Raw genomic sequence first — 15,016 nt, forward strand, 5'->3', positions numbered from 1 at the left:
CAAAGCAAGCATATACAGCCAACTAACCTTTGACCAGGGGACCCAGCACATTGAATGGGGAAAGGATGATCGTTGACTAAACGGGACAGCTGCATGCAAAAGAGCACAGCTGGACCCCCTACCTTACAGCATTCCCAAAAATTAACTCCAAAGGGATTAAAGATTTAAATGTTAGCACCTGAAATCATAAAACTCCTAGAAGAAAACTGGGGAAATCCCTTCACATTTGTCTTGGCAATGATGTTATAGATAGGACACCAAAAGGACAATCGACAAAACTAAGAATTAAAAGATAAACAAGTAAAATTAAACACACAGAAGAGCTTCTGCACAGCAAAAGAAACGATTAACATTATGAAGACGCAGCCTGCAAGTTGGGAGAAAATATTTGCAAACCACGATCCCATCAGAGGTTAGTTTCCAGAATATGCATGGAACTTACACAGCTCAATAGCAAGGAAAAGGGGCTGCACCTCACTAATTACCAGAGCAATGCAAATCAAAACCACCATGAGAAAGCACCTCACACCATCAGAGTGGCTATTCTGAGAAAGGTAAGAGACAACAAGTGTCGGTGAGGATGAGTAGAAGAGGGGACTCTTGTACATTGTTGGTGAGACTGCAACTTGGTACGACCACTATGGAAAACAGTATGGAGGTTCCTCAAAAAACAATAAACAGAACGCCCATAGCATCCAGCAAACCCACTTCTGGCTGTCTATCTGAAGGAAAGGAAACCACCACGTCGAAGAGTATCTGCACTCTTGGGTGCACAGCAGCATTACTCACAAGAGCCAAGACATGGAAACAACCTCAGCGTCCATTAGTGGAGGACAGGATAAAGAAAATGCGATACAAAGATAGATGGATGATAGCTAGATAGATAGAACGACAGGTGGATTGATTGATAGATATAATGGCATATTGTTCCGTCATGACAAATAAGGAAATCCTACCATGTGTGACAACAAGGATGAACCTGGAGGGCATTTGCTGAGTGAAATTTGTCAGATGGGAAAAACAAATCATGTGTGATGTCACTTACATGTTGAATCTAAAACAAAAACTACTCAGAGAACTGAGGAGTGGATTGGTGGTTTCCAAGGAGAGCACGGCAGGGGTTGGGGTGGGTGTGTAAGGAAACATGGTAAATGGGTGAAAGTGGTCAAAGGGTACAGATTTCCAGTTTCAAGATGAATAAGCCATAGGAATGTACTGGACAGCATGTTGATCCTGGTTAGCAACGCTGTGTTGTAAATCTGAAAGTTACTAAGAGAGTAGATATTCAAGGTTTTCACCACACATGCAAATAGCCGTAACTATGTGAGGTAATGGATGTGAAAACTCACTTTATTGTGTCAATCATTTCACAATATACACATGTATCAGATCATTATATTGGAAATCTCATACTGGCACAGTGTTATGTGTCATAACTATCTCAATGAAACTGGATAGAATAGAAATTAAAGGCTCCTGCACAGCAAAGGAAGCCATCAACAAGATGAATGGGCAATCTACAGGAGGGGGTAAATATTTGAAAACTTTATGTCTGATAAGGGTTAATGTCCAAAGTCTGTGAGGAACTTATACAAGTCAATAGCAAAAAAAAAAAAAAAGAAAAAAGAAAAATCAAATAATGTTAGTAAATAAGAGGCAAAGGACCTCAACAGATATTTTCCCAAAGACATACAAATGGTCAACAGGTGCATGAAAAGGTGCTTAACATTGCTGATCATCAGGGAAGCGCAAGTCAAAACCACAGCGAGACATCGGCTCATACTTATTAGAATGACCATTATCAAAACACAACAAATAACAAGTGCTGACAAGGATGTGGAGAAAGGGAACCTTGTACACGGTGGAGGTGAATGCAAATTGGACCATCCACTATGGAAAACAGTGTGGAAGTTCCTCAACAAAGTACAAACAGAACTACCATATCATCCAGCAATCCAACTTTGGGGCATGTATCCGAAGGAGATGAAACTGTACCTAGATAAGACATCGGCACTCCCGTGTTCATTGCAGCAATTTTCATACAGCCAAGATATGCAGACAAGCTAAGTGTCCATGGACAGATGCATGGAAATAGACAATGTGTGTGTGGGTGTGGGTGCCTATACTTGTGCATAAATATATACACGTATATAACGGGATACTCCCAAGCCATGGAGAAAAGTGAAATATTGCCATTAGTAACAACATGGGTGAAACTAGATGACATTATGCAGAGAGAAATTAACCAGACAGAGAAAGACAAATGCTGACTGATACCGCTTATTTGGAGAATCTACAAGAGCTGAACTCATGGAAACAGAGAGTAGAATGGTGGCTGAGGGGACCTGAGTGGTAAGGGAGACGCAGAGATGTTGGTCAAAAGGTACAAGTATTGAGTGTTGAGATAAATAAGCCCCGGGGGTGTGTTGTAATGCCTGGTGGCTGTGGTTAATAATTCTGTTCTGGACACTTGATATTTGATAAGAGAGTACACCTTAAGAGCTCTCATCACTCGCAAGCATGCGAATACACACACACACAACTGGTAAATGCGTGAGCTGAGGAATGTGTTAATTAACCTGATTGTGGCAATCATTTCACGAAGTACGCATATGTCAAATTATCACTTCGTACAACTTCAATATATGCAATTTCATCTGTGCATTATAACCTGAGAAAGCTGTGGGAAAGATGAAAGAGAACAACTATCATACAAAGGGGAAATTAAGTTGGGGAACCTCACCATTCCTTCTCCTCCTTGCCTTGATCATGTTCTGATCCAATTCTCTGGGAGAGAATCCCTCATCCAGCATCCTCTGGCCCCTTTGTTCACCTCCCAGAGGTAATTCTTTCTTGTTACCTCTGTTGAGCATGTCAGAAATGGGTGGGGTGGAAAGCGGGAGAGGGGGATTGGAGAGTTGTATTCTTTTTGAAAAATCAAAGTCTTTTGAGTCTCGGCTCACAGTTTGTGTAGTCATCAATTCCCCCAAAAACTTACTAGGAATGTGATACCTGTCATTCCTCCGGTCGTTTCTGTGGTCTAGTAACCACACTCAGGCCCTTTCCTAGAAGTCATTCTCAGGTCTGCTTGATTTTACTGCCTTTCTCGGAACCGAATGGAGCTGCCTGAGACTATCCAGCACGACAGGGGGAAAGATTACACACGTCTACGTCTTTTCTGTGTTGTTCCAGTCAACTGAGAGTGAACTTCAAGTTCAAAACCGTTTCTCCTCTCATCTCTCACTCGTTGGGGCTCACGAACACTCACTCTTCTAATTCCACCAGACTTCGAATTTCTGGGCTCTATTCTTTTCTTTTCATATTTGGCTTGCAAACTAAGCAAGGATTTCCTGAATGTAAGCCCGGTGAAATACCCTGTTGGACAATACAAATAACCAACAGTTAGACGCGCTATCAAGATGCCATTTCAGCAAACGTTTGCCATTGACGAACATCTATCATATTTACATATTTGATATTAAGAACATTTTTAAACTTTCCAGTACCTGCTTCCTTGCCAAGCACATGCAGACTCCACAGTATAGGCCACAGAGTGGAGGTTTGTTGGGGTAGCACTCCCCTACAACCCATTTCTCTATGAGAACAAATAACGCCAGCTACAGTAGAAACCACCTCAAATAACAGGGTTAATTTTCATTCATGTCGCAATCTGATGCAGGCTGAGCAGTAATCTGGGACTCTCCTTCCATCTGCAGCTCCATCCTCTTGGAGTCTGTTACTTCGAGCTTTGGAGTGGAGAATGGACCGAGAGGAAGACCTTCTTAAGATTCAATAGGACAAAGCACACTATGATTTAATAGGAAGACTTTGTTGTTTTGAAAGTAATTCTGTATTTCTCAACGGCAAAGGGGTGTGTGTGTGTGTGTGTGTGTGTGTGTGTGTGTGTGTGTGTGATTTCAACTAACGCTAAAGTCTGCGGACACTTAGGAACACAGAAAGGATATTTACAGAACATATCTCTCCTTCCACAGATGACCTGCCTAGTAGGCTCAGCACTTCAAAAAGAAGCTGCATGGCAACAGTAATTTCGTAAATCTAAGCAACCATGTAAACCCCAATATTCTTCAAACATGGGGTCAGAGCATCCAAGAAAGGAGTTTTGGAGGTGAGAATACATGACATGACCCTGAAGTTTGGTGCGTTGTTGGAGGAAGAAGAGCAGGGGCTTCACGGGGAGAGGAGGCAGCGATTTCCCTTGTAGGGAGCCTTATTACTTCTCTTCCTTCTGGGCTCCCCACGAGTTCAGAACTACCATGATTTTATGCAGAAGACTCCGCTACTCCCGAAAAGCTCTTCATCTGCAACATCACGTAAAAAATAAAGTGAATCAGAAAAGAAAGAGAACAGCGGAATACGACAGAGTCATAAAGTTTAAGAATCTTCTTGTTTCCTATCCTGGTTCTGCATCTTACACTTGCACGTTGCAGCTGCAGCAAACGTGGAGGTTGTGGTGAGGGTGAGGGTGGTCACGAGGTTGTTGATGATGAGGATGGACACAAGGACGATCTGATGCCTTACCGAGGGCTAAGATGTGCCAGGCATTCTGACAACTAAATTACCATTCAATCTCATGCCTGAGAAAAGTGGGTAATGTAAATAGGATTTACCCCAATTTGTAGCAGAGAGATTGAAATCTTGAGGAATTAAACACTTTGTTCCTAAAATCAATCAGGCAGTAATTAAGGGAAATAACCTGGATTTGACATGAGATTGAAAGAATGTTAGGTAGCGCTCCAAAATTCAGAGAACACTGAATGTGAGACCTGAGGCTTGGGACAAAGAAGGATAGAAAGAAACCCAAAAGGGTGAGAGGATATTGCTGACAAGCAGGTTTTCAAAGAAAGACAATATCCCATCCCACAAAATGGCACTTTATTCAGGAAATGGAAGAAAAGGAACAATTGCCAGGTGATACAAACGCCTGCCCAGGGGACAGACAGACACAGAAGACATCAAGAGCATCCCCTGCTGGCACCCAGGAAGAGAGCTGCTGCTCTTCCTCCTGAAGCTCTGGGATGCTGGCACAGCTGAGGATGCCCTTCCTCGGCTACCTCCTGGAGAGGAGCAGTGTGACAGCCTCAGGAAGGAACCCTTTTGCTGTCAGGAGTCACACAGGCATTTTACAGGCTGAAGGGTGGAGGAGCCGCTTCTGCCACCATGATAGGCTCGGAAGAGAAGGTGAAGGTGGAGCTGTGGAAGCAGGCGAGCCAATGGTCCTTCTCTTTTCCAGATCCTGATGCTGCTGAAGCTGTTACTTGCTCTTGGGCGGGCACTTCTGCTGGCATGGTGGAGGAGGTTGCACAGGAGGGCATTTCTGCTGCCTCTGTGGGGGTGGGCACGGCTCTGGGCACTTAGGTGGGCACACAGGAGGGGGCTGGCAGGGCTGCTTGCACTGCTGCTGTTGAGAAGACATCTTTCTGGAGTCTTCGGAGCTGAAAGAAATTAGAGACAGTGTTCGCAAGAAGGGACTCCTCCAGAGAGAGAAACCGCGGCTGATAGAATAGCGGGAGATGTTCCCTCTCCCATTTCCAAGATTGGGCTTTCATCTCTCAACTCCCTCTTTTGCGCCTTCCACCACCCTGCTTCCTCTTTAGCCAACTGCCTCATCAGTCCTGAGAAAATCCTCTCTTTGCTCATATCATTTTTTCAAAGGAAATATCTCTGCAAGAACCAAGTCATGTTTTCTGTGGGAAAATATCATCTTCATGAAAGGCCATCAGAAGTTCTGAAATCCTGGGAAAACTCGCAAGCAATTACTATCATCGGGATCTCTTCCGAAGTCCCCATAGGTTGACTTAGGTACAGAGCAAACGGCCAGCAGGAAAAATGCAAGGGCCTCACACCTACTAAGCCTCGGAAACCCCAGCGGGAGGAAAGGGAAATCAAAGAGACAGAGCAGAGAGAAAAATACTTTGGTCTTTCCTCTTCTTCATCTCAAACCTTTCCTGTGAATTGCTTTTCCATACACGACCTCAAACAAGCTACCGAAACATGAATCAAGACAGGATATCATTGTGCCTCAAGGCTAAGCTTCCATCACCTAAGTAGCATCAAACCCACCATCATACCTATGGACTCAACAAACTTGCTGTCTGCACACTAAATTCAACATCTGAGAGCACCACAAAACAGATCAACGGAACAAATCACACTCACCACGTTCTCCAAAGGAGGTTGGGACTCGAGTACCAGGAGGATGACAGTCGTGCAGCAGAGCACCTCTTTATAGGGCTTGACGCCCAGCCCAGAGCGAAGTGCAACTGCCAAAAACTGGCCTGCCCCGGAATTTCCCAAACAAAATGCAAACCCATCCAGAACTGGCCTGACAGGGACACTGGAAACAGGAAATCTCCTGAACCAGGATCTCCTCTCTGGATTAGGTGCTCATGACTCACAAGGTCCGGCCTTAGCTCTCAGTGTCGGGGACTTACGGCAGGGGGAGACTTAGGCGATTCCCCAACTGGTGGTCCAAGGCCCTCTCTCTTGATTGGGGAAGAAGACCCCTCCTATCTTCCACCTTCCCTGAGTCATAGAACTGCCTGCTCGGTTCCACTTTGGATGGTTGCCATCTTGCTGTATGTGCTGGGTTGAAAAGAGCCTGACTAGCAGGTGACAGCTTTCTCTTCAACCCAAGTCCTTCCTTTACTGTATTTCCCTCGGATCCATGGCTTGCTCATCTTCTCTCCTTTTCTTCTTCTAAAAGGGACTGAGATAAGGCAGCAGATTGGCACAATAGCCATCCCATAAAAAAAACCCTAGAAACGGTCAATCAAATGGTGACCTCCAGAATGCTGTGTTCACTGCTTTGCTCCTGCAATTTGAGGGCATAAAACTGCCGCCTTTATATATCTGTACCAAAGTGGGCCTCATGGAATCCACAGGGACCACGGCATCACCTAGCATCATTCAGAGGGTCAGAGCACTAATATCTGAAGAGCAGGAGAAAATAGGGACTTAGGCTGATCCTCTATATTTGCTTTCTCACACTCTCTTTCCAAACAGGATTTAGGGCTTTAAAACAATGATTTTTTAAGTATATTTGCATGCTGTTTCTCTGTCTTTTCCTTAAGCCCTCTGGACCCCTCATCTTGCCACATTATCCTCTCACCTCCACAGTGTATACCTCTCCTTTTTCTAATTGTTTTACTGAGACCATAATGGTTTATAACATTGGGTCATTTCCAGCATACCTTATTATTTATCACTTTCTGTATAGGCTGCATCGTGCTCACCGCCACTACTCTGGCTTTTATCCATTGCCATCCATATGTGACCCTTTACCTCTTTCACTCAGCCCCCAAGCCCCTTCCCCTCTGGTAACCACTAATCTGTCCTCTTTATCCGTGTGTTTGCGTATCTTCCCTATGTGAGTGAAATCATGCAGTATTTGTCTTGCTCTGTCTGGCCTATGTCACTTAACATCAAACATTCAAGGTAGATCCATGTTGTTGCAAATGACACGATTTTGGGTTTTTTTGTGGGTGAGTAGTATTCCATTGTGTGTGCCAGTGTGTGTGTGTTTCTATACATATATACATGTATATATGCGACATATATATACATATATATATACCACATCTTCTTTATGCATTCGTAAGTTGCAGGGCACTTGAGTCGCTTCAACGTCTCTCTTACCCATCCCCTTTGGGACATATCCATCACTCAGGAGATGAGATCAACGCATTTAGTGGGTCGCCATTTCACATCTTTGCTAAATCTTCATGCAGTCATTGGGGATGACTAAATGCTGTGCATTCAACATTTAAAGTGACGTGACTCAAGGCTCATTGTCTTGGCCAAATTGTCAGGAAGCTTTCCAAGAAATGTGGACTTATACTGGGAAACGGAAAATGAGGAGGAGGAGGAAGAGGAGACGCTCGAAACTTGTGAAACACTCAGCTGCGGAGCCACGGAACGTGAAGGATCCCTAAGTCAATCTAGCATCACACCCCCTCAGTTGAACAGGTTAGGTTCCCAGAACTGTCATTGTTCCTGTCAGTAAGGAAGAGCTTTTGACCAAGGTTGACATTCAGCCGTGACCTGGCAGGACAGAACCATCACTTCAGCACTTTCAGGTCATGTGACTGAAAACAGTGTCATCACCAAATGGCTCACCTAGACTTTTTCAGGGAGCCAAGAGAAGAGCCTTTCCTCAGCAGGTCACTTACCACGCCCCATAACCTCACACCCCACCTGAACGTCAATCCTCAGAGAAATGTCTGATTTCGGCCATCCAAAATTTGAGAATTAGCTGCTCAAATGGGATTCCAGTTTCAGATAATCCACTCTCGGTTGCATCTGGAAAGTCTCCCACTGAGGACAACCCTCATAAAGGCTGTGAATCATCACCGTGCAGGCAGCAAAGACATGGCGGCTCTGGTGCCCGGAACAAGTCAGGCAGGAGTCACTTTTCATTTTGCAGAGGTGAACAGACACACTCAGAGTTCCTCAAGATCAGATACATCAAGAGCTGCCACAAGACAAAGAACGGCATCTAACGATCAATTTCTCCCAAGTTTCACCATCTGAAGCCTGAGACATCGATCACAGAATACACAAACACAAAACACCACATATCTGTCTGTCTATCTATCTATCTATCTATCTATCTATCTATTTATCTATATAACTATCTATCTGTGTATCTTTGATCTACATACCTAGAGCTTCCCTTTATGGACTTTAAGAGTCAGATAAGCCCAGGTTCAATCCTAAATCCCCAGTCCCTCACTTGCTAAGGGTTTTACCGTGAATCATTACTATAAGAAAAATTAGATGAAAGAAGAAAATTTTCTCCAACTCATGACTCAACGTTTTATCTCACATTGTACTACTATAAGTCTTATATCATTGAATAATATAGTCCCTTCAAATCACAATTCTACAACACAACAGAGGAGAAATAGAGATAAAGAGACACGAATTAACCATGCTGAGATATTCCTGATCTTCTTAGAGAAATGACAATTGCAAGTCCCCTTGGATGTCTGCCTTCTGCTTTTGTTTCTGAGTATAAGGCTCAATCTCCATTACCACTTCAGGATACTGGCAAACAGAATTCAACAGCACATCAAAGGGGTCATACACCATGATCCATGTGGATTGTTTCCTGGGTTGCAAGGAAAGCTCCTCAGACACAAATGAATAAATGTGATATATCACATTAACAGAACAAAAGATAAAAATCGTATGATCACCTCAATGGATGCAGAAAAGGCATTTGACAAAATTCAACATCCTTTCATGATAGGAACTCTCCACGAATTACATAGCTACGGACCGTACCTCAACATAACAAAGGCCATATTGGACAAGCCCACAGATAATAGCATGCCCGATGGTGAAATCAGAAAGCTTTCCATTTAGGATTAGGAACAACTCAAGGGTGCCCACTCTCCCCACTCTTCAACATAGTACTGAAAGTCCTAGACAGAGCAATTAGGCAAGAAAAAGTAATGAAAAGATCTAATTGGCAATGAAAAGGAAAATGGTCTCAGCCTGCTGATCGCATAACTTACATGTCTCTTATGTAAATCTCATAGAAAACCCGAGGAACTCACCAAGAACCTCTCAGAACTAATAAACAACTTGACAGGAAAGTTACAAACTCAATATACAAAAGCGAGTGGTGTTTCTCTACACTTACAAGAAGCTATTAAAGGGAAACTAAGAGTAATCCCATTCACAATGCCATCAAAAACAAAATATTTAGGGATAAATTTAATCAGGGACGTGAAAGACCTGGACCTTGAACACGGTAAGACAGGATGAAAGCAATTGAGGAAGACTCAGATAAATAGGAAGATCTCCAGTGTTCAAAGACTGGAAGATTTAACATTGTTAAAATGTTCATACTGCCCCAAGTAATCTACAGGGTCAATGCAATCCCTATAACTTCCGTTGACGTTTATCACAAAAATAGAAAAAAACAATCCTAAAATTCGTATGGAACCACAGAAGACATCAAAAAGCCAAAGGAATCATGAGAAAGAGGAACATAGCTAGCGGCATCACACTTCCTGATTTCAAATTATATTACAAAGCTGTGGTAATCAAAACGGATGGTACTGGCGTAAAAACAGACGGTGGACCACCCGAACATAATAGAGAGACCAGGCACAAAGCAAGCATATACAGCCAACTAACCTTTGACCAGGGGACCCAGCACATTGAATGGGGAAAGGATGATCGTTGACTAAACGGGACAGCTGCATGCAAAAGAGCACAGCTGGACCCCCTACCTTACAGCATTCCCAAAAATTAACTCCAAAGGGATTAAAGATTTAAATGTTAGCACCTGAAATCATAAAACTCCTAGAAGAAAACTGGGGAAATCCCTTCACATTTGTCTTGGCAATGATGTTATAGATAGGACACCAAAAGGACAATCGACAAAACTAAGAATTAAAAGATAAACAAGTAAAATTAAACACACAGAAGAGCTTCTGCACAGCAAAAGAAACGATTAACATTATGAAGACGCAGCCTGCAAGTTGGGAGAAAATATTTGCAAACCACGATCCCATCAGAGGTTAGTTTCCAGAATATGCATGGAACTTACACAGCTCAATAGCAAGGAAAAGGGGCTGCACCTCACTAATTACCAGAGCAATGCAAATCAAAACCACCATGAGAAAGCACCTCACACCATCAGAGTGGCTATTCTGAGAAAGGTAAGAGACAACAAGTGTCGGTGAGGATGAGTAGAAGAGGGGACTCTTGTACATTGTTGGTGAGACTGCAACTTGGTACGACCACTATGGAAAACAGTATGGAGGTTCCTCAAAAAACAATAAACAGAACGCCCATAGCATCCAGCAAACCCACTTCTGGCTGTCTATCTGAAGGAAAGGAAACCACCACGTCGAAGAGTATCTGCACTCTTGGGTGCACAGCAGCATTACTCACAAGAGCCAAGACATGGAAACAACCTCAGCGTCCATTAGTGGAGGACAGGATAAAGAAAATGCGATACAAAGATAGATGGATGATAGCTAGATAGATAGAACGACAGGTGGATTGATTGATAGATATAATGGCATATTGTTCCGTCATGACAAATAAGGAAATCCTACCATGTGTGACAACAAGGATGAACCTGGAGGGCATTTGCTGAGTGAAATTTGTCAGATGGGAAAAACAAATCATGTGTGATGTCACTTACATGTTGAATCTAAAACAAAAACTACTCAGAGAACTGAGGAGTGGATTGGTGGTTTCCAAGGAGAGCACGGCAGGGGTTGGGGTGGGTGTGTAAGGAAACATGGTAAATGGGTGAAAGTGGTCAAAGGGTACAGATTTCCAGTTTCAAGATGAATAAGCCATAGGAATGTACTGGACAGCATGTTGATCCTGGTTAGCAACGCTGTGTTGTAAATCTGAAAGTTACTAAGAGAGTAGATATTCAAGGTTTTCACCACACATGCAAATAGCCGTAACTATGTGAGGTAATGGATGTGAAAACTCACTTTATTGTGTCAATCATTTCACAATATACACATGTATCAGATCATTATATTGGAAATCTCATACTGGCACAGTGTTATGTGTCATAACTATCTCAATGAAACTGGATAGAATAGAAATTAAAGGCTCCTGCACAGCAAAGGAAGCCATCAACAAGATGAATGGGCAATCTACAGGAGGGGGTAAATATTTGAAAACTTTATGTCTGATAAGGGTTAATGTCCAAAGTCTGTGAGGAACTTATACAAGTCAATAGCAAAAAAAAAAAAAAAGAAAAAAGAAAAATCAAATAATGTTAGTAAATAAGAGGCAAAGGACCTCAACAGATATTTTCCCAAAGACATACAAATGGTCAACAGGTGCATGAAAAGGTGCTTAACATTGCTGATCATCAGGGAAGCGCAAGTCAAAACCACAGCGAGACATCGGCTCATACTTATTAGAATGACCATTATCAAAACACAACAAATAACAAGTGCTGACAAGGATGTGGAGAAAGGGAACCTTGTACACGGTGGAGGTGAATGCAAATTGGACCATCCACTATGGAAAACAGTGTGGAAGTTCCTCAACAAAGTACAAACAGAACTACCATATCATCCAGCAATCCAACTTTGGGGCATGTATCCGAAGGAGATGAAACTGTACCTAGATAAGACATCGGCACTCCCGTGTTCATTGCAGCAATTTTCATACAGCCAAGATATGCAGACAAGCTAAGTGTCCATGGACAGATGCATGGAAATAGACAATGTGTGTGTGGGTGTGGGTGCCTATACTTGTGCATAAATATATACACGTATATAACGGGATACTCCCAAGCCATGGAGAAAAGTGAAATATTGCCATTAGTAACAACATGGGTGAAACTAGATGACATTATGCAGAGAGAAATTAACCAGACAGAGAAAGACAAATGCTGACTGATACCGCTTATTTGGAGAATCTACAAGAGCTGAACTCATGGAAACAGAGAGTAGAATGGTGGCTGAGGGGACCTGAGTGGTAAGGGAGACGCAGAGATGTTGGTCAAAAGGTACAAGTATTGAGTGTTGAGATAAATAAGCCCCGGGGGTGTGTTGTAATGCCTGGTGGCTGTGGTTAATAATTCTGTTCTGGACACTTGATATTTGATAAGAGAGTACACCTTAAGAGCTCTCATCACTCGCAAGCATGCGAATACACACACACACAACTGGTAAATGCGTGAGCTGAGGAATGTGTTAATTAACCTGATTGTGGCAATCATTTCACGAAGTACGCATATGTCAAATTATCACTTCGTACAACTTCAATATATGCAATTTCATCTGTGCATTATAACCTGAGAAAGCTGTGGGAAAGACGAAAGAGAACAACTATCATACAAAGGGGAAATTAAGTTGGGGAACCTCACCATTCCTTCTCCTCCTTGCCTTGATCATGTTCTGATCCAATTCTCTGGGAGAGAATCCCTCATCCAGCATCCTCTGGCCCCTTTGTTCACCTCCCAGAGGTAATTCTTTCTTGTTACCTCTGTTGAGCATGTCAGAAATGGGTGGGGTGGAAAGCGGGAGAGGGGGATTGGAGAGTTGTATTCTTTTTGAAAAATCAAAGTCTTTTGAGTCTCGGCTCACAGTTTGTGTAGTCATCAATTCCCCCAAAAACTTACTAGGAATGTGATACCTGTCATTCCTCCGGTCGTTTCTGTGGTCTAGTAACCACACTCAGGCCCTTTCCTAGAAGTCATTCTCAGGTCTGCTTGATTTTACTGCCTTTCTCGGAACCGAATGGAGCTGCCTGAGACTATCCAGCACGACAGGGGGAAAGATTACACACGTCTACGTCTTTTCTGTGTTGTTCCAGTCAACTGAGAGTGAACTTCAAGTTCAAAACCGTTTCTCCTCTCATCTCTCACTCGTTGGGGCTCACGAACACTCACTCTTCTAATTCCACCAGACTTCGAATTTCTGGGCTCTATTCTTTTCTTTTCATATTTGGCTTGCAAACTAAGCAAGGATTTCCTGAATGTAAGCCCGGTGAAATACCCTGTTGGACAATACAAATAACCAACAGTTAGACGCGCTATCAAGATGCCATTTCAGCAAACGTTTGCCATTGACGAACATCTATCATATTTACATATTTGATATTAAGAACATTTTTAAACTTTCCAGTACCTGCTTCCTTGCCAAGCACATGCAGACTCCACAGTATAGGCCACAGAGTGGAGGTTTGTTGGGGTAGCACTCCCCTACAACCCATTTCTCTACGAGAACAAATAACGCCAGCTACAGTAGAAACCACCTCAAATAACAGGGTTAATTTTCATTCATGTCGCAATCTGATGCAGGCTGAGCAGTAATCTGGGACTCTCCTTCCATCTGCAGCTCCATCCTCTTGGAGTCTGTTACTTCGAGCTTTGGAGTGGAGAATGGACCGAGAGGAAGACCTTCTTAAGATTCAATAGGACAAAGCACACTATGATTTAATAGGAAGACTTTGTTGTTTTGAAAGTAATTCTGTATTTCTCAACGGCAAAGGGGTGTGTGTGTGTGTGTGTGTGTGTGTGTGTGTGTGTGTGTGTGATTTCAACTAACGCTAAAGTCTGCGGACACTTAGGAACACAGAAAGGATATTTACAGAACATATCTCTCCTTCCACAGATGACCTGCCTAGTAGGCTCAGCACTTCAAAAAGAAGCTGCATGGCAACAGTAATTTCGTAAATCTAAGCAACCATGTAAACCCCAATATTCTTCAAACATGGGGTCAGAGCATCCAAGAAAGGAGTTTTGGAGGTGAGAATACATGACATGACCCTGAAGTTTGGTGCGTTGTTGGAGGAAGAAGAGCAGGGGCTTCACGGGGAGAGGAGGCAGCGATTTCCCTTGTAGGGAGCCTTATTACTTCTCTTCCTTCTGGGCTCCCCACGAGTTCAGAACTACCATGATTTTATGCAGAAGACTCCGCTACTCCCGAAAAGCTCTTCATCTGCAACATCACGTAAAAAATAAAGTGAATCAGAAAAGAAAGAGAACAGCGGAATACGACAGAGTCATAAAGTTTAAGAATCTTCTTGTTTCCTATCCTGGTTCTGCATCTTACACTTGCACGTTGCAGCTGCAGCAAACGTGGAGGTTGTGGTGAGGGTGAGGGTGGTCACGAGGTTGTTGATGATGAGGATGGACACAAGGACGATCTGATGCCTTACCGAGGGCTAAGATGTGCCAGGCATTCTGACAACTAAATTACCATTCAATCTCATGCCTGAGAAAAGTGGGTAATGTAAATAGGATTTACCCCAATTTGTAGCAGAGAGATTGAAATCTTGAGGAATTAAACACTTTGTTCCTAAAATCAATCAGGCAGTAATTAAGGGAAATAACCTGGATTTGACATGAGATTGAAAGAATGTTAGGTAGCGCTCCAAAATTCAGAGAACACTGAATGTGAGACCTGAGGCTTGGGACAAAGAAGGATAGAAAGAAACCCAAAAGGGTGAGAGGATATTGCTGACAAGCAGGTTTTCAAAGAAAGACAATATCCCA

At 43.0% G+C, this 15,016-nt stretch overlaps 1 protein-coding gene across 1 annotated transcript; it reads right to left on the reverse strand.

Annotated features, from left to right (window-relative positions):
- Positions 1 to 4,876: 4,876 nt before the first annotated feature.
- LOC139041994 (small proline-rich protein 2E-like) lies at positions 4,877 to 6,189 on the reverse strand. Its single transcript, XM_070497391.1, has one exon. It carries the CDS (start codon positions 5,432 to 5,434, stop codon positions 5,273 to 5,275), a length of 162 nt encoding a protein of 53 aa, XP_070353492.1. The 5' UTR covers positions 5,435 to 6,189; the 3' UTR covers positions 4,877 to 5,272.
- Between the last annotated feature and the right edge of the window lie 8,827 nt (positions 6,190 to 15,016).

Source organism: Equus asinus, chromosome 25 (assembly GCF_041296235.1).
Source record: "Equus asinus isolate D_3611 breed Donkey chromosome 25, EquAss-T2T_v2, whole genome shotgun sequence".
Taxonomy (NCBI): domain Eukaryota; kingdom Metazoa; phylum Chordata; class Mammalia; order Perissodactyla; family Equidae; genus Equus; species Equus asinus.